The 22,868-nt window shown below is 32.5% G+C and overlaps 1 protein-coding gene across 1 annotated transcript in view; it reads left to right on the top strand.

Moving 5' to 3' along the window:
- The window catches only part of Si (sucrase-isomaltase), a 60,818-nt gene that overhangs the window by 17,900 nt on the left and 20,050 nt on the right, over window positions 1-22,868 (top strand). Inside the window, exons 14-30 of the mRNA XM_050147514.1 lie at window positions 695-812; window positions 2,041-2,212; window positions 4,693-4,809; window positions 6,320-6,474; window positions 7,843-7,927; window positions 8,684-8,740; window positions 10,340-10,464; window positions 11,945-12,033; window positions 13,933-13,982; window positions 14,784-14,951; window positions 15,193-15,348; window positions 18,308-18,514; window positions 18,734-18,888; window positions 19,641-19,809; window positions 21,816-21,912; window positions 22,019-22,131; window positions 22,223-22,348. Of these exons, the coding sequence (XP_050003471.1) occupies window positions 695-812; window positions 2,041-2,212; window positions 4,693-4,809; window positions 6,320-6,474; window positions 7,843-7,927; window positions 8,684-8,740; window positions 10,340-10,464; window positions 11,945-12,033; window positions 13,933-13,982; window positions 14,784-14,951; window positions 15,193-15,348; window positions 18,308-18,514; window positions 18,734-18,888; window positions 19,641-19,809; window positions 21,816-21,912; window positions 22,019-22,131; window positions 22,223-22,348 (2,159 nt within the window). The remainder of the gene's footprint in view (window positions 1-694; window positions 813-2,040; window positions 2,213-4,692; window positions 4,810-6,319; window positions 6,475-7,842; window positions 7,928-8,683; window positions 8,741-10,339; window positions 10,465-11,944; window positions 12,034-13,932; window positions 13,983-14,783; window positions 14,952-15,192; window positions 15,349-18,307; window positions 18,515-18,733; window positions 18,889-19,640; window positions 19,810-21,815; window positions 21,913-22,018; window positions 22,132-22,222; window positions 22,349-22,868) is intronic.

Below are 22,868 nucleotides of genomic sequence, written 5' to 3'. Positions count from 1 at the left end.
TATATATACACAATGTGGGTGCGGAGCTTTAAATCCCAGTACCCAAATTTTCAGAGAAAGCTTTTTTATTTATTGAGCCAAACTTTTTCAAAACACATTTTTGAGACAGAATTTCTTCATTAAAGCTAGACATCATTGGTTGGCTAGGAGAGAGAGAGAGAGAGAGAGAGAGAGAGAGAGAGAGAGAGAGAGAGAGGGAGAGAGAGAGAGTTCTGCAGAGCCAACTGTTTCTACCCCTCAGTGCTAGGTGGACAGCTCATCCTCATGTGTACCTTGCATGTGGGTGCTGGAGATTTGAACTTAGGTACTCATGCTTGTGTGCTGAGCATTTTGTTTCCTGACTCATCTCTCCAGTTCCTAACCAAACTCACATTTAAGTCAACTTGTGTAGTATAAAGGACAAAAATTCATATTTGTGGAAATTCTATATGTGTGTACATTGCAATTCACTCATCAATGACTCTTTCTCATGGATTGATTTATTATTAAAACCATAGAAGATTATTTAGTTAAATTAAATTGCATTAAATCATCTCCCAGTCTCTACAGGAATAAAACGCATGAACAAAATTGGATATTGTTTAACTAAATGTAGTTTTCTGCTATTTCTGATTATGTATGGGAGAACACATTAGAAAATACAAATGTCATTCTAAAATAACTCACAAGAATTTTTTATGTTATTTTCTCAAAGATATTCTTGACAAACTTTTGTATTCCAAAACCCTCTGCATGGATGCTGTGCAGAACTGGGGGAAACAGTACGATGTCCACAGCCTGTATGGGTACAGCATGGCTATAGCCACAGAGAAGTAAGTAAAATTTTCTGAAAAAAAAATGCAATTATGTTTTGTTTATTTGTGTGTTTCTGGAAGTCCAGCAATTTAGATAGAAAGTTTCAAGAGTAAGAAATTAAAAAAAAATCATGGTAAAATTCCATTGTATTAAAATATCCTTCTCTTTTACTAAGATAGATGTTATCAATATTTGTAAGGTATCAAGATTCACATAATACATTTATAGAGAGAAGATTGGATTAATTCATAGAAGTTTCCTTTAAAATTTTGCTCTGTTTACTTTTTATGGAAAACAGTAATAAAGTTTTGGATTTTTAGTAATCGTGACATTCTCAAGTGGCTTAAGAAAAGGGTGATGCAATAACTGCTCTTCAGTTGCCAAAATTAAGTGTTTCAATTCACTTAGTTTCTAAGCAGTAGAGCATAATAGAATAAGAAACATGGTACTGAACAGAATCAGGCAACCGGCGCTCATTGAATTCCTGTTCCTTAGCTAGTTCTGTTTGAGGTTCAACAGACCAGTAACTAATAACACTCACACCACAGTATCAGTATATTTGCAAGTGTAAGTAAGTGCTCAAGTGTTAATGCTTTGCTGGTGGCAACTCATACAATGTACCAAAACTTTTTTATATTTTCATTATAATGTTCATGCTCCTCTTTGTGCACACCCACATGTAAGAATAATAATAAAAGAAAAAAATGTTTTATTAACTTGAAAGTGGAGGACAAAGAATGGTACTGGATTAAAGGAGAAACGATAGGAGGGGAACATCATAATTTTATTTTAATTAATAATATTCAAAAATAAATTAATAAAACCTAAATGCATTGTGAAAGTAAATTATTGGAGGAATAAAACAGCCATATCTTATGGTTCAATATAATAGAGCTTATAATGTACAAAAGGCATATAAAGATACCATATTTTTATAAAGTGAGTCTGATTGACATCATACTTTGAAGTACTTTTAGTTTTTTTGTTTGTTTCTGATAATTTTCCTTTGAGAGAAAATTGTCTTTTTCAAAGATGTCCTTCTTATGTGTTTGATCAGAATTTATTTAATTGAGCTGCATGGTGGTACCTAAATGCAAAACTGAGGCTAAAAATTTCATAAAATTTTCTAAATATTATGTCTTGTGTAAAATAATCATATATATATGTTTGAAAGACATGTTTTTTAAGTTAATGAACTCAAATATGTTTTTGGAATAACACGTTTTAACTGGGTTATATCTTTAGGGCTGTGGAAAAAGTTTTTCCTGGTAAGAGAAGTTTCATCCTCACCCGGTCAACATTTGCCGGCTCTGGAAGGCATGCTGCTCACTGGCTAGGAGACAACACCGCCTCGTGGGAGCAGATGGAATGGTCCATCACTGGAATGCTGGAGTTCGGTATATTCGGCATGCCTTTGGTAAGATGGTTTAATACTAGTCAAAAGATAAGGACAAAACAATTTTCAAAAGTTTTAACATAGAGAAAATACAGTAAATTCTAAATATGAACTATGAAAAGTCTGAAACTAAATCTACAAAATTAGCATAAAATTCAGAAAGTCAAGATTATATAAAGACATCAAAAATATATAATGTGTATGCCTAATGATTTTTTTAGTTTGCTTTCATATACATGAATAAAATGAACACCCCAAACCCAATAAAACAAAATATTTTCCACACACAATATTGAATTTATAAGGTAAGAAATACATAATCATATATATAAATTCAGCCAAAACCAACGTGAATTTAAGAAAAGGAAGAAAAGTCAACTAACTTCTAAATGTTAGTAATTTGGTATTTCTAAATAAATTCTTGTTTGTTTTCAGCTATAAGGAAATCTTATAGTCTTAAATACTAAATCAAAACCAAAATAGGTGAGCATAGTGGGCATGCCTGCAATCTCAACTTTAGGGAAGCTGTAGATAAAATCAGATTATACTTTTGAATATCAAGTACCTTGAAAAACTGGACTACACAGTAAGATGTTTGTCTTGAAAAGTAAAAGTAAATAAAATTAAGCAAAAAGATGTAGGCAAATAAAAAAAATCAAAGATACAAATAGTTCAAATTCTAATTAGTGCATGAATTTAAATATAGGAAAAGAAAAGCAATTAACTTAAAATGTGTAGTAATGAAAGAGGTTATTTCAATGAAGCAAAGTGAAATATAATAAAATATACAAAAGAGATTGTTAAAAATTTGAACAATTATTAATTTAAAGCATGTGCTATTAAAATAAAATTTCAACAGAAAAAAATACTTCTTAAATTAAAAACACTGACATTAACAATAGAAGGCATTAATTTTGAGTTATTTTTATTAAATTCTTATATATGTCACTCTAGTTTGCTCTTATTCATTCTTTCCCATTGTTCCACCTATTCTTTCCTGACCCCCATCTTTTTTTATCATTTGAAAATTTCATATCTGCCTATAATGTCTTTTGGTCAAATCCACTTTCTATTCCTTTCCCTCCACTTCCTCCTCTATCACCTCCAACTTTTTTTTGTATTTTTAAAACATATCAAGTCTATTTAGTGCAGCCAACGTCTATGTTGGTATAGGGCAATCTACAGAAGCACAGAGAACCTCTCACCGGTAACATCCCTGAAGAAAACTGACTCTCCCTCAATAATTATCTACTAATCACCCCTGAGGCAGAAGTGGGACTGCATGGGCAATTCCCTCTGTCCTGGGTTTTCAAGCTCAGTCTATCTTGTGGGCCTCCTTCCTCTTCTGAAGAATGTATTGCACATGTATTCCCATTTCTACCATTTCTTTCTGCCTTCTCTCTCCTCCCTGTTAAAATCTATAAAAGTCAGAAATTGTAAAAAAAAAATACTAAATAAATTGAAAAGTGAGAGCACATTTGCAAATATGTGCTATACTAGACACACAAACTTTTCCCAAATTGAAATCCAAACTCACTATACATGATTTTGCTCTGTCAGATGAAGAAAGCATCATGAACACATTGAAGATGGTTTGTGGGTTTTCAATCAGGCTTACTCTTTTTAAAAATTGGCACAGATTCATATATATATATATATATATACATATATATATTCTAAAAGACCCACAAACTGTAGCTATATTAGGAAAGTATCAAATATTCCTCCAGATGATTAATTATACATTAAAAAAATAACACCATGCTATCTCTTACATATTCTGTAAAAAATCAATATAAAGTAAATAAAAATGTGATTAAGGTAAACTTTAATCATTTTGAAAGAAATTGTAAGAGTTTAGTTTATAACATGTTAGAAGAATAATACGTCAGACAGAACATAGTATATGCAATTGACAGATAAATGTATATAAATTGGATTTACATTTTGCTAATCAAATAATATCTTAATGATTAAGAGTAGAAAGCAACCAACATACTAGGAAATTATAGTTTCACTTTATTTAATCATAAATGATTAATACTGAATTTACAATGCCCAGGGTAAATCTATAGAAAACAAGAATAGAGAACATTGGAAAGTGTGTTTGGCAAGCAATACTAAAAGAAAACCTCCACATACATGAACACTTCAAAAGATCTTAACCTAAACAGAAAACAAATAAATTAAAATTAAACATTAGTGAGACACATTTTATGTAAATCAGCAATAAAAAAATAAGCCTGGCCAAGAAGAAGAGCTCTGAAAATTAGCATAGGATTTAGAGTGGAGAGGTAAGGACAGAGGGAGGTGGTGGGAAGCAGAGAATAAAAATAATGTGGATAGATAGAAAGGAGGATCAAACATGGAAAGTCAGTTCAGAGGATGTGTTTGAAAACAGTATAATGAGCAGACAAGCAAAACCAATCAGTTGGTGCACACCCTGGGATGCAGCAGGCAAAGCTGAATGTCAATACTGAATAAGAGACGCACTTCTTTAGGTTGGAGCAGACATCTGTGGGTTTGTGGCTGATACTACAGAAGAACTCTGCAGAAGATGGATGCAACTTGGAGCCTTTTATCCATTTTCTAGAAACCACAATGCTGATGGCTACAGGGTAAGTGACACTCGTTCGTCATGTTCTCAAACAAACCAATCTAACTGTGACATTTAGTGCAATCAGACCTTCTACCAATCATCATTGGCCACAGCTGTACTTTTAAACAATGTCCTTTCATCAGTATAATGTGGTAAGAAAAAAGTATGTAATGTTTTATAATAAATATTTGAAATCCATTTCTCAACATCAATATATTTTATGTGTAAAAGTCAACAAATGAGAGCAATCACAAAATGTAGTGATGCCATATTTTTGTCTTACATTTTAATAGTGGATGTTTCAGTTTATTTCATAAGAAAATATAACATTCTAAGTAAGAGTCCTAAGTGTGATATATATATATATATATATATATATATATGGAAGGCAGAAAATTCAAGACACTTATAATTTGAATCTTCAAGCCAGCTAAGAACATGCAATTAAAAAATAATACAGTATCAGCGTTCACATGTTGTTATCATACAAAATCTTAGTTCCACCCGTCTGTGAAGCATCAACTGTACAGCTCATGCTATAAGGAGACTTATGGGAACAAAGGCAAAATGGTACAAAGGAGATTCCTAACAGATCTACTGTTTTAAGTCTGGTCCTTATGAAGCTGACAGTAGAGTGGCAATCTTAGAGGGAAAACCATAGAGCAGCTGGGTTCTAACAGGCTCTGCTAGGTCATTGGGAAAGATATTAAGGTGAACCAGACCCCTGGAAGAGCCTTGAATCTTCCCAAACGGTCAGTCACCCCAGCCCCACTGTGTATTATGTGGCTGGGATTAGTAACAGTAAGGGTGATGTCACTGTAAATTTATGGGGAAACCTCAGTAAATTCTGTAACCATGCAGCAAAATGTAAGCAGGATTTATTATTGTGGTCCTCCTTGGCACAGAGAGGCAGGTATTTTCTAGGTAGACGATCATTTGGTCTCAGGAGAGTAAAGCTGAAGATTGCTAAGTGTCCCAGAAACTTTGTTCCATGTCGTTCTGTACCTGAAGGTGTTTTCTGTTCCGTCTGAAATCAGTAGCTATAGAAAGGACAGAATTCTTTAGTAAATTTCACGCGTGTGCTTGAATGGGTTACGGACATCCCATTTGTAAAAGTATGCCATGTAGCTGAGTACAAATTCAATTTTAGGCATGCCGTTATAATTGGAACAAACCACAGATTATTTGACTAAGGTTTAGAGAACAAGAAAAGTGGAAAATATTATAAAAGAATGAAGAGTTTGAAAGTTTCTATTTGATCATTTTTCACCTTTTTAAAAAATATTTTTAAGTGAGAAATGTATACTTTGAAATAGAGTTTAATTAAAGTATAAATGAGGATACAAACCCTGAAACATCCAGTCATAAAGAGGTTATAATATAATAGGGATGCGTTTAACTTTTCATAGAGGAGCCCACATATAAACAATTTGCTTTAAACAATAATCCAAATGGTTCAATTTGAAATGTTTGTTTTCATTTTCATTTCTCATTTTAATGTTTTTTTTTTTTTTTGGTATATCGTACAGGAGCAGGATCCTGCAGTTTTTGGACAAGACTCTCTTTTGGTAAAATCAGCAAGGCACTACCTGACCATCCGCTACACCTTACTTCCTTACCTCTACACTCTGTTCTATAGAGCCCACGTGTTCGGAGAGACAGTTGCCAGGCCATTCCTTTTTGAGTGAGTAGCAGGAATTATAAGTGACAATTGTGATTTAAGGGGTTGGAAAGCGATCTCAGAGGGTTAGAGACCTCACTCAGCAAACGGAGAATAAAGTTCTAATCCCCAGCACCTATGCAAAAAAACTAGAGATGACTGCTTTTGAAAGGAACCACGTTATCAGGGGCCACAGAAAGAGGTGATTCTCCAAGAACTAGCTGGTCTGCCTCTAGCTTATTCTAGAGGGTGAGCTCGGTTCAGGGGGTACCTTGATCAAGGCAAATAGGAAGACAAATTTCTCTCATCTCTCCATGTGAGAAGGAACGTGTACACTTTCAAACTCACATGAATGCACCACATACACATACATTGCACATACGTGAATACACCCATAGAGCACATACACACATCATAGCATATCTACACACATCCACCAAAAATACACGCATCATACAGACACATGACTTACCCATGTCATAAACACAACACATGCATACATGTAACACATACATGTACATTTATGCATGCTACCACACATGCATCATAATACACAAATACATTACACACATTTGGTACAAACACAGGCACATTCACACACATAAGTCATAGTAAAAAAAAGTACATTTGAACACACAATAATACACTAACAGAAACAAATCAAGATGCAATGTGTATCTATGATTATTTTTCTAAATGTATAGAAACTTTTTAGATATATACCATGATTGTGATAAATATAATTAATATTCTGGGTGGACAAGAATGAGCTACAAATGACATAATTTAGCAGAACTTATAAAGGCAACTACATAAAAATGAATTAGGAATACCAGAAATATTTAACTTAAAAAATTACTGAAAATGTAACAATCATGCATTGTAAAAATCACCTAAATGCAAAGCAACAATGTGGTATAATTATAAAAATGTACATTGTCTACATGTTTGTATGTTATGAGCAAATATAATGTTTCTTAGGGAATGACCTAATGTTTCTTATAAATCCATATTAGATTGTTTCATAAAAAATATTGAAAGATTATTAAATCATTCTAGAATTTTATGAACTTTACTTATAAAAAAATAAAAAGCAAATACTTATTAAATATTAAAAGTTGCCATATATCTGTGGTAGACTTCTTGGGCTTTTTGAGTGTAGAGCTGACACATGCCTACCAGTCCTTTCTCCCTTTCCTCCCGCTCCCTTCCTCCTTGCCTGTCTTCCTTATTGTATGTTGTATGAACTACACTAGAATTATTGCTTAAGAATGACACATTTAACAAATATAAAATCATGATTCCCAGGGGAGAAATGAAAACATAAAGAAAATAATTAATTTAGCTTTTTGCTTCATAATAGTATATCTTGAATGTTATCATTGTCCTTAGATTTTATGACGACCCAAACAGCTGGATTGAGGACCTCGAATTTCTATGGGGCCATGCACTACTTATCACTCCTGTTTTGAGACAGGTAGGCCTCACAGATGTATTATATTTATCACTTAAAAACAATTTTGCATAGCAAAATCTTTCCAATGTTACGATAAATCTGAATAACACTTATTACTCATTGAACTATTTCAAGCTCACAATCTCTCACTGAAATTTAAAACGTCAAAAGATTTTGACACTTACAAAGTTATTTGATACCTTATAAAATATGTAATAAATAATGTAGCAAAGGTGAGTGTGTAATCAGCTTTATATTGAAAAATTGATATTTATTGCATTACCTCAAAGCTTATCTTAATGTTAATTAGCTTATATTTTGGGAGACATAAACATTGCAGCTTTGCTAAGATCTAAGTAAAATAGCCATGTAAAGTAACTGACCTTAAGAATATGTAAAACAAAAAAGTGGAGCAAGATTTATGTGTCTCCCATTTCTAAGATCTGGAGTCCATGTATCTATTTAGAAATGAACATTTTATATCACAGCAATCAAGTGGTTTATAGCACAAGTGCATACATGAATTATAATTGTCACGTAAATAGTATCCCCTTTGCCACTAGAATCCATATGTTACATTATGATGTCATGCTAATAGTTCAGAACTATTCAGAATAGTTCAGGAGTATAAGGACAGGGAAGTATTTTTTTCTCTAGAAATAGAAAATCTAAAACAATACTTGACAAGATTCTTAAAAATTTGAATTTCAATAATGTGCATATATCTTGTATATAGTACTATATATTGTATATTTACATTGATTTTCTTTAAATTAGGGAGCAGAATCTGTGAGTGCATACATTCCTGATGCTACCTGGTATGATTTTGAAACAGTGAGTATCCTAAGTGTATATGTATAAATCCTGCACATTTCCACACACACAGTGTATCTGCATCTATTTTGGGAATATAAAATTATAAAAATGTTACAAGAATTATAAAAATGTTTCTGAATTCTAGAGCTGTGTAAAAATTGGTGTACTGTTACTCTCCATTATACAAGAGTCAGGTTTTTTATATGAAGCTATATTTTATTAAACAAATACATTTTTGTTTAAATGGATCTAAAGGAGTATTATAGAAACTTATTTAATCCTGCTCGCCTAATTTACATTTGCCTTCTTGCCAGAAGAATTGAGACAGGATTACATGTTTTGAAATAAAAGAAAAAAAATCAAATCATTGTAAATGTTTTTTTATGGTCAACTAGAAAGGTCAAAATAATAGCATCCATAAATTCATCTATACAGTTCTTTTATTTATTTTTCGGAAGTGGATGTCCCTAAGACATCTTCAGCTTTAGAAATATTTACTTTTAAAGTGGCTATATTTCCCATATTTGTTTGACTGATGAGGACTTTTGTTTAAGCAACATCTGAAGAAACTTTCTAAAGGCAAAAAAGCACTATATTGTGTGTATCACTTTCCTGTTATTTATGTGTTTATTATTTTAATTACATATATTTATGGTGTAACATAATAACTTAATGCGAATATGCAATGTGCGATGAGCAAATAAGTTGATACTTGCATCTCAAGTACTTTACATGAAATTTTACTTGAAATATCAAAAAAATGTATGCATGTATTAGTTACGTGTAATATTTTGTTGATTTTGTCTATTCGATACTGGTCAGCCCAATGCCATTACCATTTCCACTCCCTTACCATCTGTTACTTGTGTACTGCCTTTGAACTCCCCTGTTAATAATTGTTATTGCTGGGAAATGGTAAATTTGTAATTCTGATCCTTCTTTTGGATGATACTTATATTACTCTGGAATAGAAAAATAGTACCCAAATATTTATTACTTACAAATTGTGTTTTGTTATCTTTTCCAAAATCTCCTTTTACTTTTCCTTCTCCAAAACCTGCTGATAGGCTTGTCTTATTAGCAAATTATGTTACTTTGGGAGGTATACATGGCAGTGGTAGGGACGTTTCATAATGTATGCTCACTCGTGGAAGAATCCATGAAGAAAATGTGGTATATCTACAACATATCATTGTTCACACATTAAAAGAGTGAATCCTGTCTTCTTCAGATTAATGGGTGGGACTAGAGGGTGATCTGCTGAATGAAAGAGCCACACTGAAGACAAATGCCACACATTCTCTCTAAAATACAAATGCCAGTCTGAATGATGAAGCATGATTACTAGAAGCGTGATAACTTTAAGAAAGAGTAGAAAATAAAGGTATAATGGTTAATTATTGTAGGCAGGAAAAATTTCTCTATATCCCATTTTATATTTCAGAAGAAAATGAACTTATTTTTATATGCACTGAAAACTGAATGAAAATTATTTTCTTCCCATAATAATAAATGAATGCATGATAAGTACATAAAATGTATAAATTACAATTGTTATAAAGCAGGATTTAAAACATACATTAGCAATAAAAAATACTGTTTATTCTTTAACTATAGGGTGAAAAAAAGCCATGGCGAAAAGAAAGAGTTGAAATGTACCTTCCAGCAGATAAGATAGGATTGCATCTTAGAGGAGGTTATGTCATCCCAACCCAGGATCCCGATGTAACAACAACGGCAAGGTAAAGTGAAGGACCATTGCATAACCTTAGACTCCTAATGCTTTGTTTGTATGTCTGGTATCCTAGACTACAAGCTTTATGTATGCACCGACTCACATTTTTATAAATTTATAGCTCAAGTGTCTGGCTTCTATTTTCTCCAACTATTTATTGAGAAAATACAAGTGAGCACATCACTTATGTTAGCAGTTTCAGAGTTTGGTTTCCTGAAATTGATTATTTTTGCAACTGTTTCAGGACAGTGTTCTCAAAAATCAGTCATCATCCAGAACTTCCTCAACAAGAAACTCAAACCTTATGGAATGTTTGTAACATATTCTGTTTAGAACAGTTGCCAGGACCCTATCGCCTCAGAAGCAGCATCTTATGGTGATACACCATGTAATTGACCTCATGATTCATTTCCATTCTAACCAAGGTCACATTTGAAATTATTACACACTTCTTTTAACATTTAAAACTACCACTATTTTAGTTAGGGTTACTATTGCTGTGATGAAACACCATGACCAAAAGCAAGTTGGGGAGGGAAGGGTGTATTTGACTTACATTTCCACACTGCAGTCCACTACTGGGGTAAATCAGCACAGGTCAACAGGGTTGAAAGCTGGAGAGAGAAACTAATGCATAAGCCATAAACAGGAGTTGCTTACAGGCCTGCTCTCCATGGCTTCTTAAGTTGCTTATAGAACTCAGAATCACCAGCTCAGGGATGGCACTATGCACAATAGACTGGGCCTTCCCATATAAATAATAAGAAAATGTTTTCGAGCTAGCCTATGGCAGAATCATTTGGGACATTTTCTCAATTGAGTTCCCTCCTATCAGATGACTCTAGCCAGTGTTAAGTGGACGTAAACTTAACCAGCATAGCTATATTTTCATATCTGTGAGATAATCAATGTGTTTTAAGGTTGCTTTGGTTGAAGTGAACTTTATTGTTTACCTTTAAATTTTATTTGAGTGCATACATGCTTGCTTGTAAGTATATACAACATATGTGTGCAGAATAGAGCACACAGAGACCTGAAGAGGGTGTGGTTTTCTGATGACAAAGTCACAGTTCTTGTGGCTCCCCTAGATAGGGGTACTGGTGACCAAACAGGGGTCCCTGTGAATAGCAACAGTGTTTTTGAAACTGAGCAATCCTTCCAGAACCCTAAACTGAATATCAAACACATTTAATTTTTGTAGTTTCAGTTGGAATGCTACATTGTTTAGATTTGGCAGTTGTTATATCCCTTGGTGATTATATATCATCATAATTACATATTACGCTTTTGTTTGTTTGCATGTGTATGAAGTATGTTTTTACTCATAGTACATTTACATCAAAATTATAAATGCAAAATATATAGAGAGAAGTCAGTGCTCTTACATTAATCCACAACCAAAAATTCTTCAGTTGAAATGTATTTCTTATGTTATAATTTGATTACAAAGTTATTTTTAATTCTGACAAGCCTCATTTTACCTGCAGCCGTAAGAATCCTCTAGGTCTTATTGTTGCCTTAGATGATAACGGAGGAGCAGTAGGTGATTTCTTCTGGGATGACGGTGAAACTAAGAGTAAGTCTCATTGTCATCTATTCTGATGACTTGGTGATTCACCTTAATTCATAACGAGTGCATTCCTAATGATGCTTTTATGTTTCTTTATGATATTTGACATCACCATTTGACTTGTATAAGTGGTTAACCTATCAACGTTCTGAATTGGGGCAATGTAGAACATCTTTGATAAATGAATGTGATTTCTATGGTATATTAATACTTTTAATTTGATGCAGTTTGCCAAATTTTCAGTGTAGAAATTGCATCATGTTTTCGAATATTTTGGATAACTCAATGTAATCTTTAAAGATAAAATTTTATTAATGAAAATGACAATAAAACCAATCATTTCAGATGTTGTTAATTAATGTCAGTGTCATATAATTTAAGGTAAAAAAGCATTCTTTTCCATTATTCAGAATCCTTTAGTTTACAGTTTGAGAATTTAGTACAAACAGAAATTAAATAATGAATAAAAAACATGAACCTGTTTTTATGCTAAGTAAATCATGGCTGTTAACTTTATGCTTTAAGATTTACTTAAACCTTTAAAATCTTGTTCATATTACTATGATTTATTTATTCTAGTAGGTTTATTTTTTCTATGAATATAATCACATAGATTCCTTTTGAACTTACTACTTTTCAAATATCATTAAATTTTATTACCAACAATTTCCATCAAATTTGGCTAGTCCTAGTCTTCAGTTCCCTTCTAACAATGCCTTAGGATTCTTTTAGCACATGTATGATACAAGTATCATTGCTTTATTACATTTTCCTCATTAAATGTTAGCTCATTTACAGGTTAAAACTGGGTTTCAGTATCTCTCTACATTCCTTCCATATTCCAAAATAATGAAAAATAACAAATAAAATTATGTGAAACAGAATTTGCTATATCAGGTCTTCATAAGCAAAAATAATCTTATACTTGGTTATAAGGTATAAATATCACTTGAAATAGTAATTTATAACAACATATCACTCTCTATAATCTTTGCTATTGCTTTATTAGTGGAGACAAAGTCTCATATACCCGAGGCTGGCTGATATTCTCAGTCTCCTATTTCTACCTCTGCCTCTTAAGAACTGGGATTACAGGCTTTGGGTAATACATCTGACTAGGATAAGTTCTGTTTTCTTCTAAATTTCTAGTATTTTACTACTCAAGGCAAAACTAAATTATATAGTATATTTAGCAATTTTATTGACAAGAAGACGAAATAACAAAAAAATTAATATATTGCTTTTTATTTAAAAATATAACCTGTATATTATATTTTAATTATTTTAATTTTATATTATGATATAACTACATCATAATTTCAAAATTTTTCTTTTTTTCTACCTCAAATCCCTCCCATATAACACTTCTGGCTCCCCTTCAAAATCATGGCTTCTTTTTTCACTAATTTTTGTGCACTCATACATACCTTCGTACATAAATGCTTATGTATGTGTGTGTGTCCATATCTTCTGCTCATTGTGTGTATTTTTACATTGCATATATGTTTTTCAGGGCTGACCATTGTATACAAGATAATCAATTAGTATCCTTTCTATGGGGGAAACCTTCCTTGCACTCTTAGCAACTTTAGTTGACTGTACTCCTTTGGTACGGTTGAGCCCTCCGAAGCTTTCTTCCACATACATGATATACTTTCATTATATTCACTATGCATTATTTCACTTCGATTCCTCTTGGAGCTCTCCAAGTAATTTCCTTCTAACCTTACTTCTGTTTACTCTTCTTATTACAGAAATTTACATTAACTAGAAATGTAAACGTAAAAATTCTTAACAGTGCTTCATTATTATAATTATAAAATAACTAAGTACTATATAAATGTAAAATAAGAAAACAAAATTTAATTCATTTTGATCTGATAACTACTTATTTTTCAATTTCAGATACCATAGAAAATGGAAACTATATGTATTACAACTTTGCAGTTTCCGGCGTAAGTTTTTTTTTTAATGTATGTATTTTTAATGTCTAGTTTATAATTTATTAAAGAGTACTTCTGGGAAGTGCTTAAGTTTCTCTCCAGTTTTCAATAAAATTCAGATAAAATGAATAGTTGAATGAATTGTCAAATTTAAATTATTACATTATTAACAAAGAAAACCTATTTTTCTAATACTTTTATTACATTATTAATAACAAAGAAAACCTTTTTATTCACTGTATTAGATTAAATTTATAATGAAACTGTGTGTTGTATCATTTGTACTTCTTAAATCCTATTTTAACATCACTTTGAAAATAGTTTCTATGTATCCAATATGTCTTAATACTTAATATGTCAATCAGTGATAATTAATGTTCATTTGGCAATAAAAATAAAATATGTGCACAAGTTGGAAAATAATTTCTATATCATATGTCTTAAAATATCAATCAAAGTGATAATTCATGTGGACTTGGCAATAAGAATGAAAACTATTTGCACATTTAAATTTCTAAAATAATTACTGAGGAGTTTTTACACAAAGGTTAAATTTCTTTACTCTTCCAAAGAATTTGAATTATCTCTTATCAATATAAGGGCTAGATTATGAGACATTATATATCAGTGACCTCAAATTCTATTTCATTATTAACTCTAAAAGTAAAGTTTTGTGGCATGCGCGAAAAATGAGTTACATGCACAGTGGTAACTGGTGGGATGCAATGGCAGACGACTCAGCCATATTCTGTCCATCAAACTGGTCAGTATCAAAGGGATTAACAGCTAACACTGTGTACTATTTTTCCTCAGAATAAGCTGGTTGCCACTTGCACACATTCATATCAAGATAGCAATGCCCTCGCATTTAAAACAATCAAAGTCCTTGGGCTGACCAACACTGTAACCGAAGTTAGAGTAGGAGAAACAGAGCAGCAAATGAACGTTCATGAAGCCTTCACGTTTGATGCTTCCAATAAGGTAAAGTGGTCAATTTAAAATGTTTGCTATGCTTTCTATCTTCTCTAATACTCATCTTGAAGCTCTGGCTACTCAAGTCACATGCCATTCTCCCCCTCTTTACTTTTATGTTCTTCCAAAAATTTATCAGAGTTGTAAAAAATTTTTAAAATTTAGTGGGTTTCCTGTACTTTGGCATCCTTTTAAGTTTACACATCATCAAGGTCAAGAATTAATCATTAATGTTTTTTTTTCCCCACAGGTTCTCTCAATCACAGATCTCACCTTTAATCTTGGAACAAGCTTTGTAGTAAGCTGGAATGATGATTTCTCAGAGAATGAGAGATTCGGTTGTTATCCAGATGCAGGCACACCAACACAGGAAGTTTGCGAACAGCGAGGCTGCATATGGAAAGAGGTAATAACCGTCTTCTTGTGAACAAACCCACGGTTTTCACATCACTTATCATGGGGAAATTTACACATAAATTTTAAATTCAGCAACATATGTGCCATTTATTTATGAATCATTTGACATTTAAAATTTGCACATTTGATAGACGATCAAACTTTAGATACATTATTGCTTTAAAGACCTAGCTTAGCAGATGACAGACAAGGTTAACAGATACATTACTTTTCTGGAAGAATGGATGATAAGCTTCTTCCTTACCAAACAGCATTTTTGTTGGACTTATAATGTAATTTGATAGGTGACTGGCTAAACTGGCAAGGCATTTTGTCAGTAGTATCAAGTATTTTAAGAACAAAATTTCGACCTATACAACCTTGGATATATGACACTACAGAATACTCCAGTTATTTTGGCCACTCTAAGAGTGATGGCCATGCATAGCAGGCGTTTTAGTGTTTTACTCTGTGCTACAGAACAGAGGGATCTCACTTGCTACGCTTATTACTCAGTTCTTATCCTTTTTGAGTATTTTTTTTTTTTGAGTTTTGAGGGCAGGCAGCATTTACTCCATTAAAACAGGTAATTAAAATTTTTGTGTTATAGTACTAAAACTAGGAAACATCATCAATCAACTTTCCAGGGGCTTCTACTTATGTGAAATAAGTCACAATTTATGCTTCCAGATGAATCCTCCCTTCTCCTTTTGTTTAACAAAAACTGCTTAATGCTTAGCATTAGAAATAATTAGGCACAGGATACGTAAAAGGGAGAAAGGCCACAATTATTTATTTGTAAACATTCTGAAGGGAAGGAACAATTTTGAAGTCAATGTGAGTCATGTCAAGTAGTATTCATCTATCCTGAATCCTGTTTTTTTTTTTTAAATACAGTTACAATCTCAAATATAAATAAGAACAAACACAGAGAACTTGTAAACATGAGAAGGGGTTGAAATGCACTTTCACAGGCAGTAATACTTTAGAAAGAAATATCAGCTGGCACAGTAGAGCTGAGTGACTAGTCACCAGCCACGTTTCACCAACAGAGAAAAGGCCAGACACCAAGAAATTGTGTCATAAAATCATGCAAACAAGTAATTTAGATCAATCAGGTAGACCTTCTATAAACTGATGAGTCTTAGCCTGAGGGAAGTTGTTTTTGAGATTTATAAATGCCAGATCTTCATTTTATTTTTAATACCACCATCATTGTTGCTATGTTGAAAGGACTGTCAGAGAGCCAATGAATTGATTTAATGTGGTAGTATTTGAATTAATCAGTGGTTAATCTTACACACATTTATCAAAGAGCCAAAAACTTTTGTTTTCGCATTTAGCAGTGGAAAAAAAAACTATTGATTTCAGGTCATTGGTTTAAACCATTGGGCAAACAAGAAGTGTATTTGCAGAGGTTGAGAAATCTTTTTGTTGAGAAGTAGGCTTGGAGGATAAACTTTTGTTTTAGATATATTAAGGTTAATATTCCCAATAGAAGTTCAAGTACATTGAACAAGTCACAACATGCATTTAAACCTCTTGAAGGATATATTTTCATCACTTCTCAGCATATGTGAAGTCTTCAAAAGAACATTAATACTTACCATATAGGTATTTAGGCTGTTTATGAATTATTTTTTCAGTTTACTTTTTTAAATTTTACACAGAGGGGCATTTTGCATATACATGTATGTATACCCCATATGTTTAGTGCATATGAAGGCAAAAGCAGGATGTCAGATAGCATGGGACTAGAATTTCAATAGGTCGTCAGTCCTCATGATGGTACTGGGAAACAATCTCAGGTGTTGCAAAAGCGACATCAATGCTCTTAACTGGTTATCTCTCCAACCCTCCATAAATTACTAATACTTGAATATGCATGTTCAAAAATATCATTTCTGATAATGACTATGAACAAGAGAGCTGAAATGAAATTTAGGAAAATAGCTCTGATAGAGTCATAGACTGGAATTGCCTACAGGTGACCGTTGTGTAAATTGCATTTCTAATGAGAAGCACAGTACTCATATTTTAGAAGGATTGCTTTGAACTGATACTTTAAGCAACTAAAGTCTGAATAGATGAAGTCAAACAGAATTTATTTATTTATTTTTTTTTGTAAGCGGAATCTTGAGCTTGATCTGCCAGCATTTGAAATGTAATCATTGTGTCCAATGTTCCATATGGTTCTGCCTTCAATGTTTATCAGAGCTATTGACATTATATTTGCAAGATACCCAGTACAAGGAAGATAGGAAAAACGACCATCTCCATGTAATTAGCTTGTGTCAAATTATTTTAAGGAGATTCAGGTGTTTTGTACAATTTCTGAAAAATAGACAAATATGATGAAATGTCTTGCTTATTCAGAAACGATAATGTATTAATAACTGTGGAGGATTGTGGGAAAAGATTGCGGTAAGTTATTTAATGTTCACGGCTGTAATTATCAATTTCCTTTTGGGTATCTTTTACTGGGTCAAAGAACAGACACAAAATATCTTTGTTTAGAGTCCTGTTTTAAATCTTGTTAGGGATTCTACCTGCAACTTTCAACATGAGCCAAAGAAGATACTATATTAGTATCGACAGAAATGGGAGAGAAGGAACGATAACTTTGTATTATATAGTCATTTTTAGAAAGAGAAAATACAGCATGATAAGCATAAAATTAAATACAAGCAAAAATTGTCATAATTTTTATAAAATTGCATAATTAATTTATATTATTTTGTATTGAAAGACAAATATTTGACCATTTATTTCTACTGTTTATTTCTACTGTTATTTACTTTATGTAAATGTGTGATATAATTTAGAACACATCTCAAATGACTGGTAGAATTTTCTGTTATGAGTTACATGAATTGTTTCTAAGCTCAGGTGAGGTCTTCCTGATTTATTTTCTAAGTTCAAGGTCATAGTGCTTACACTTTCTGATGCTGATCATATATTGTTTTTAGGTTGGTTTGGCATCCAGGGCACCTGACTGCTACTTTCCGGCAGACCACAACCCATATTTGATAACTTCAACTCAGTATTTGTCTACGGGTATAACAGCTGACCTCCAGTGGAATCCTGCAAATACTAGAATAAGGCTTCCATCTAATCCCATCGCCAATCTCCGTGTGGAAGTAAAATATCACAAAAATGAAATGCTACAGTTTAAGGTAAGTTTCATATAAACTTTATATTTACAAAAGATTCAGCAATTTAATGTTCTATTTGCCTTGTTTAGAACCTGCATATGCAATTTTAGTATAAGGCAGATATGCAGAATCAGACAACAGTTCTAAATGTTTTCTTTTTTGGACATATTATTGAAAACATGCACTCCATTAGCAGCAAGAACAAATTCTACTGTAATGTCACTGTTTCTTTGCCCATAGATTTACGATCCCAATAATAAGAGATATGAAGTTCCAGTACCAATTGACATTCCAGAAACCCCTACAAGCTCTTATGAAAACAGACTCTATGATGTTGAAATCAAGGAAAAGCCTTTTGGCATTCAGGTTCGAAGGAGAAGCAGTGGAAAGCTTATGTAAGTGACTAAATTATTTGATACAAAGGATGAAATTTTTAGTTTAAAAGGGCAATATAGTAACAATTGGAGTTATATTAAATATTTTTTCCAATTCTAACACTTTTGAATAACACTCTCATAGAACCATATAAAAATCTCTCTAAAATTTTATTTATTCTATAGGTATGATTGCTTTGGTTAATATATACTAGATTCAGTATTATAATTATGTATAGCAGATTTGTCTTAAAATACATAATGAATGTTGATAAAATAAACAATTAGGAATGTGTTATGTAAATGTACTTTAATATAAAATGTAAATGTCAGAATATAAAATGCAAACATGTAAAACTGTTTAGAATATGAAATCTTTAGCCTGACACTTATTGATGAAAATACTATGAGAAATATCTGTGTTAATATTGTGGTGAATAAATGTATTTAAAATTTCACCCTGTTTTCACTAATTGTATCAAATCTAAAAGCATTTGCATTTAAGATCTCTATGAATTCTTTTAAAAGATATCAGGATACTATCATGTTATATTCCACACAATAGTACATAACATATTTTACTTATTAAGCCTTTAACTTAGTCAAAAGAAATTATAAATTACAGTAATTGTGTAAATTTATTTGATACCTGGATGTAATAAGGGTATTGAGAACTCTTTTTTTTTTTTTGGATCACAAAGATAGAATTAACACTATTGTTAATTAATTTTGCACACATTTACATTGACAGGCTTGTTTCTTTTTATTTTCAGCTGGGATTCTCGCCTGCCTGGTTTTGCCTTCAATGACCAGTTCATTCAGATATCTACCCGTCTGCCATCACAATATCTATATGGTTTCGGGGAAGTGGAACACACAGCATTCAAGAGAGATTTGAACTGGCATACTTGGGGGATGTTCACAAGAGATCAACCTCCTGGTGTAAGTGACAATCTGTGACTACCTAATGAGGCCGATGAGAGAGGGAGGGGGATCTAGTTCGCTCCTTGACCGGGTAAAAGTTCAAGATTGAAAGGATGCGAAAGGTGCTAGAGATTCGCAGAGTTGGCGCAGTGGTTTTCTGTAATATAAACAGTGTTATGATAAATTTTTGAAAAGAGTTGAGAAGATACAACTTGTTGAACAATTTTTAAAACTTATTTTTAATTTACATATCTTTAAAAAAAAAACTGGTTGAGTCCAATTAGTGTTTATTCATATACACATGGCCACGGGATACGCACATCATCTAGTGGCGCACGGGGAACCTACTAGTGGCCGTTTGTAAAGAGTGATTCTCTCTTCCTGGCACTCTAATGGCCACTCCCTCTCAGCTGAGGGTGGCAGACTTGGGCTCCCCTACCTGGTCCATAGATGGATCTTTTGCAGACAAGGGCAGCCACTGTGAGTTCATGTGTGTAGCACGCATGTTCTTTCGAGAGGACAGCATGTCACAGAACTTTTCTCCGTTCCGTCCCTTGCAGCTTTTGTGCCTCGTCTTCTCAAATGTGATCTGAGCCTTTCAAGTGGAGTTAGAGATACAGATGTCCTATTTGTGACTGAGTAGTCACAGTTGCTTAGCATAACCATCTTGAATAGTGAGACATTTGTGCAGTAAACACAGCCACCCGCCATGAATAATAAGTTTCTATGAGGAGGATTGGTAGCAGCTCAAATATATAGATATAAAGATTAATTGGAAAAGCAACTTTACAGCATGCTCATTTAGAAATTCAATATCTCTAGGTTCTCTGCTGGAGTCTATGGCTTTTCTAGCCATGGATTTTGACCATGTTTATAATACTAGGCTTGAAAGTCTCCTGTAGGCAGATCTCAAGCCCAATCAGGACAGCACCTGCTCACTTTCATATACTAGCTTGTTGCTATTGCCCAATGTGTAAATCTTGCCGGGTGAATCAATATTGTATCATGTAAGTTCTAGCAGTGGACAAGACTACTGATGTCTTTCCTAACCTCAGAAACCTAAATAGTACCTTTCTGCATATATGAAAACTAACCAGTTTCTTACCTTACCAGCCACATAAAACAGAACATACTCAATATTCTGGAAATAACTGCTCACAGCATTTATTTATTTATTTATTTATTTATTTATTTATTTATTTATTTATTCATTCATTCATTCATTCATTTATTTATTTATTTATTTGATAACAAAACACATTTTCTTAATACTTAATTCATTGAACAATAAATATTAATTAAAATCATTAATTCCAAATATATCATAAGTAATTATGTTTCAAATACTAGCTCACCTTCATTTTTACTTGTAATTGCTGCTTGAAATTTAGGAACAAATTAATTGATGTTGCATTCATTTTTTTGGTGATGTGCACATCAGTTGCTACCTTTACTGTACTGCAATTGCATCAGCATCTGTTTGAAGGAAGGCTATATTAAAATTATTTCCAAAGAACTCTCCAATATTAATATGACAATTATTTGATTAATAATTTTATCTTGATCTCACATTCCAGAAAATTACTAAAATTCAGGTTTGGAAAAACAAATTACATGGAAGTTTGTTCCTTTATAAACTTTTTCTTCTTAAGAGATTGATTATTTACATCAGTTTGATTATTTCCAGTATGCTTTATTTTGGGAAAAATGCTGACTTACAGATAAAGTGAGATATTTAACTTCTTGGGAGAAACATAGCTACTGTGGCATCAGGGTTGTCAGTTATTGTTGCGCAGTCTAGAGATGTACATATTGTCATATTCATTTGCATGCTCTATGGGAATAATAGTTTAAACGAAAGAAGTAATATATTTAGATGAAGAAATACATTTATTTATTCAAGTACTGTAGCCTACTAACCAGAAGTATGTTAACATCCAATCTCAATCATAGTCAATTTGAACAACCTTGATTTAGTTTATGCTTTATTTTTCCTAAATATACATTGTTTTTCTATGTTTCAGTACAAACTGAATTCCTATGGGTTCCATCCTTATTACATGGCTTTGGAAGACGAGGGTAACGCTCATGGAGTTCTGTTACTGAACAGCAATGGAATGGGTAAAGCTATTTTTGTTGAATTTCTTATATTAAAGGGGTAAATGCTATCCAATAACAAATAGGTTTCTCACATATAAATAAAACTTGTCTGATTTTGGATTTTCAGATGTTACATTCCAACCAACCCCTTCTGTAACATACCGCACAATTGGAGGAATCCTGGATTTTTACATGTTTTTGGGACCAACCCCAGAAGTTGTAACACAGCAATACCATGAAGTACGATTGTATATGCATTTTAAAACTATAAAGTTTTATTTATAAATAAATGTAAAGTACTTCTTTCATATCACTCATAATGTTTTTGTAGGTAATTGGCTTTCCAGTCATGCCACCATACTGGTCTCTAGGATTTCAATTATGTCGCTATGGATACAGAAATACTTCACAAGTTGTGGAACTGTATGAAGGGATGGTCGATGCTAAGATTCCTTATGTACGTATACCAATACATGGATTCTTTCAAGACAGAAGGAAATACTTAGACACTATATTCTTTAGAAACAAATTAAAAATTCGGAAACAATGCTCATATTTTAGTAGCATCTTAATAGTTACATGTGGGATTTTTATATATCTTTGTCAGATATTTAAGTAAGGAGTTATAATAGTCCACCTTTATCTACTTTGCTCCTTTAGTAAAATCCTGATCTATTCTAAGCAAAACACTTCACATTTTTTTTATCCCAGAGTTATGGGTCATACAGTCATACATAGTCTCTTTATATTTGAGTAATCTATAGTATCATTTACTGTAAGAAGTTTGAAAGAGCTTGCCTTGAAGCTGTGTGATTTGAGCCTTAAGATATATAATTGAAGCACACAGAGCTAAATGGCTTTACAGAATATGTTCTTTCTACACTGCTTAGAAATCAGTTTACTTTTATCAATATAAAGAATTCTAGTAACACATAAATATTGTAGGATATGAAGTTTCTATGTAAGTGATCATTTTA

The sequence above is a fragment of the Alexandromys fortis genome, unplaced genomic scaffold (assembly GCF_014885135.2).
Source record: "Alexandromys fortis isolate MF-2015 unplaced genomic scaffold, M_Fortis_MF-2015_v1.1 scaffold_53, whole genome shotgun sequence".
NCBI lineage: Eukaryota > Metazoa > Chordata > Mammalia > Rodentia > Cricetidae > Alexandromys > Alexandromys fortis.
Note: the sequence above shows the minus strand (reverse complement) of the source record. Positions and strands in the feature narration are given on the sequence as shown.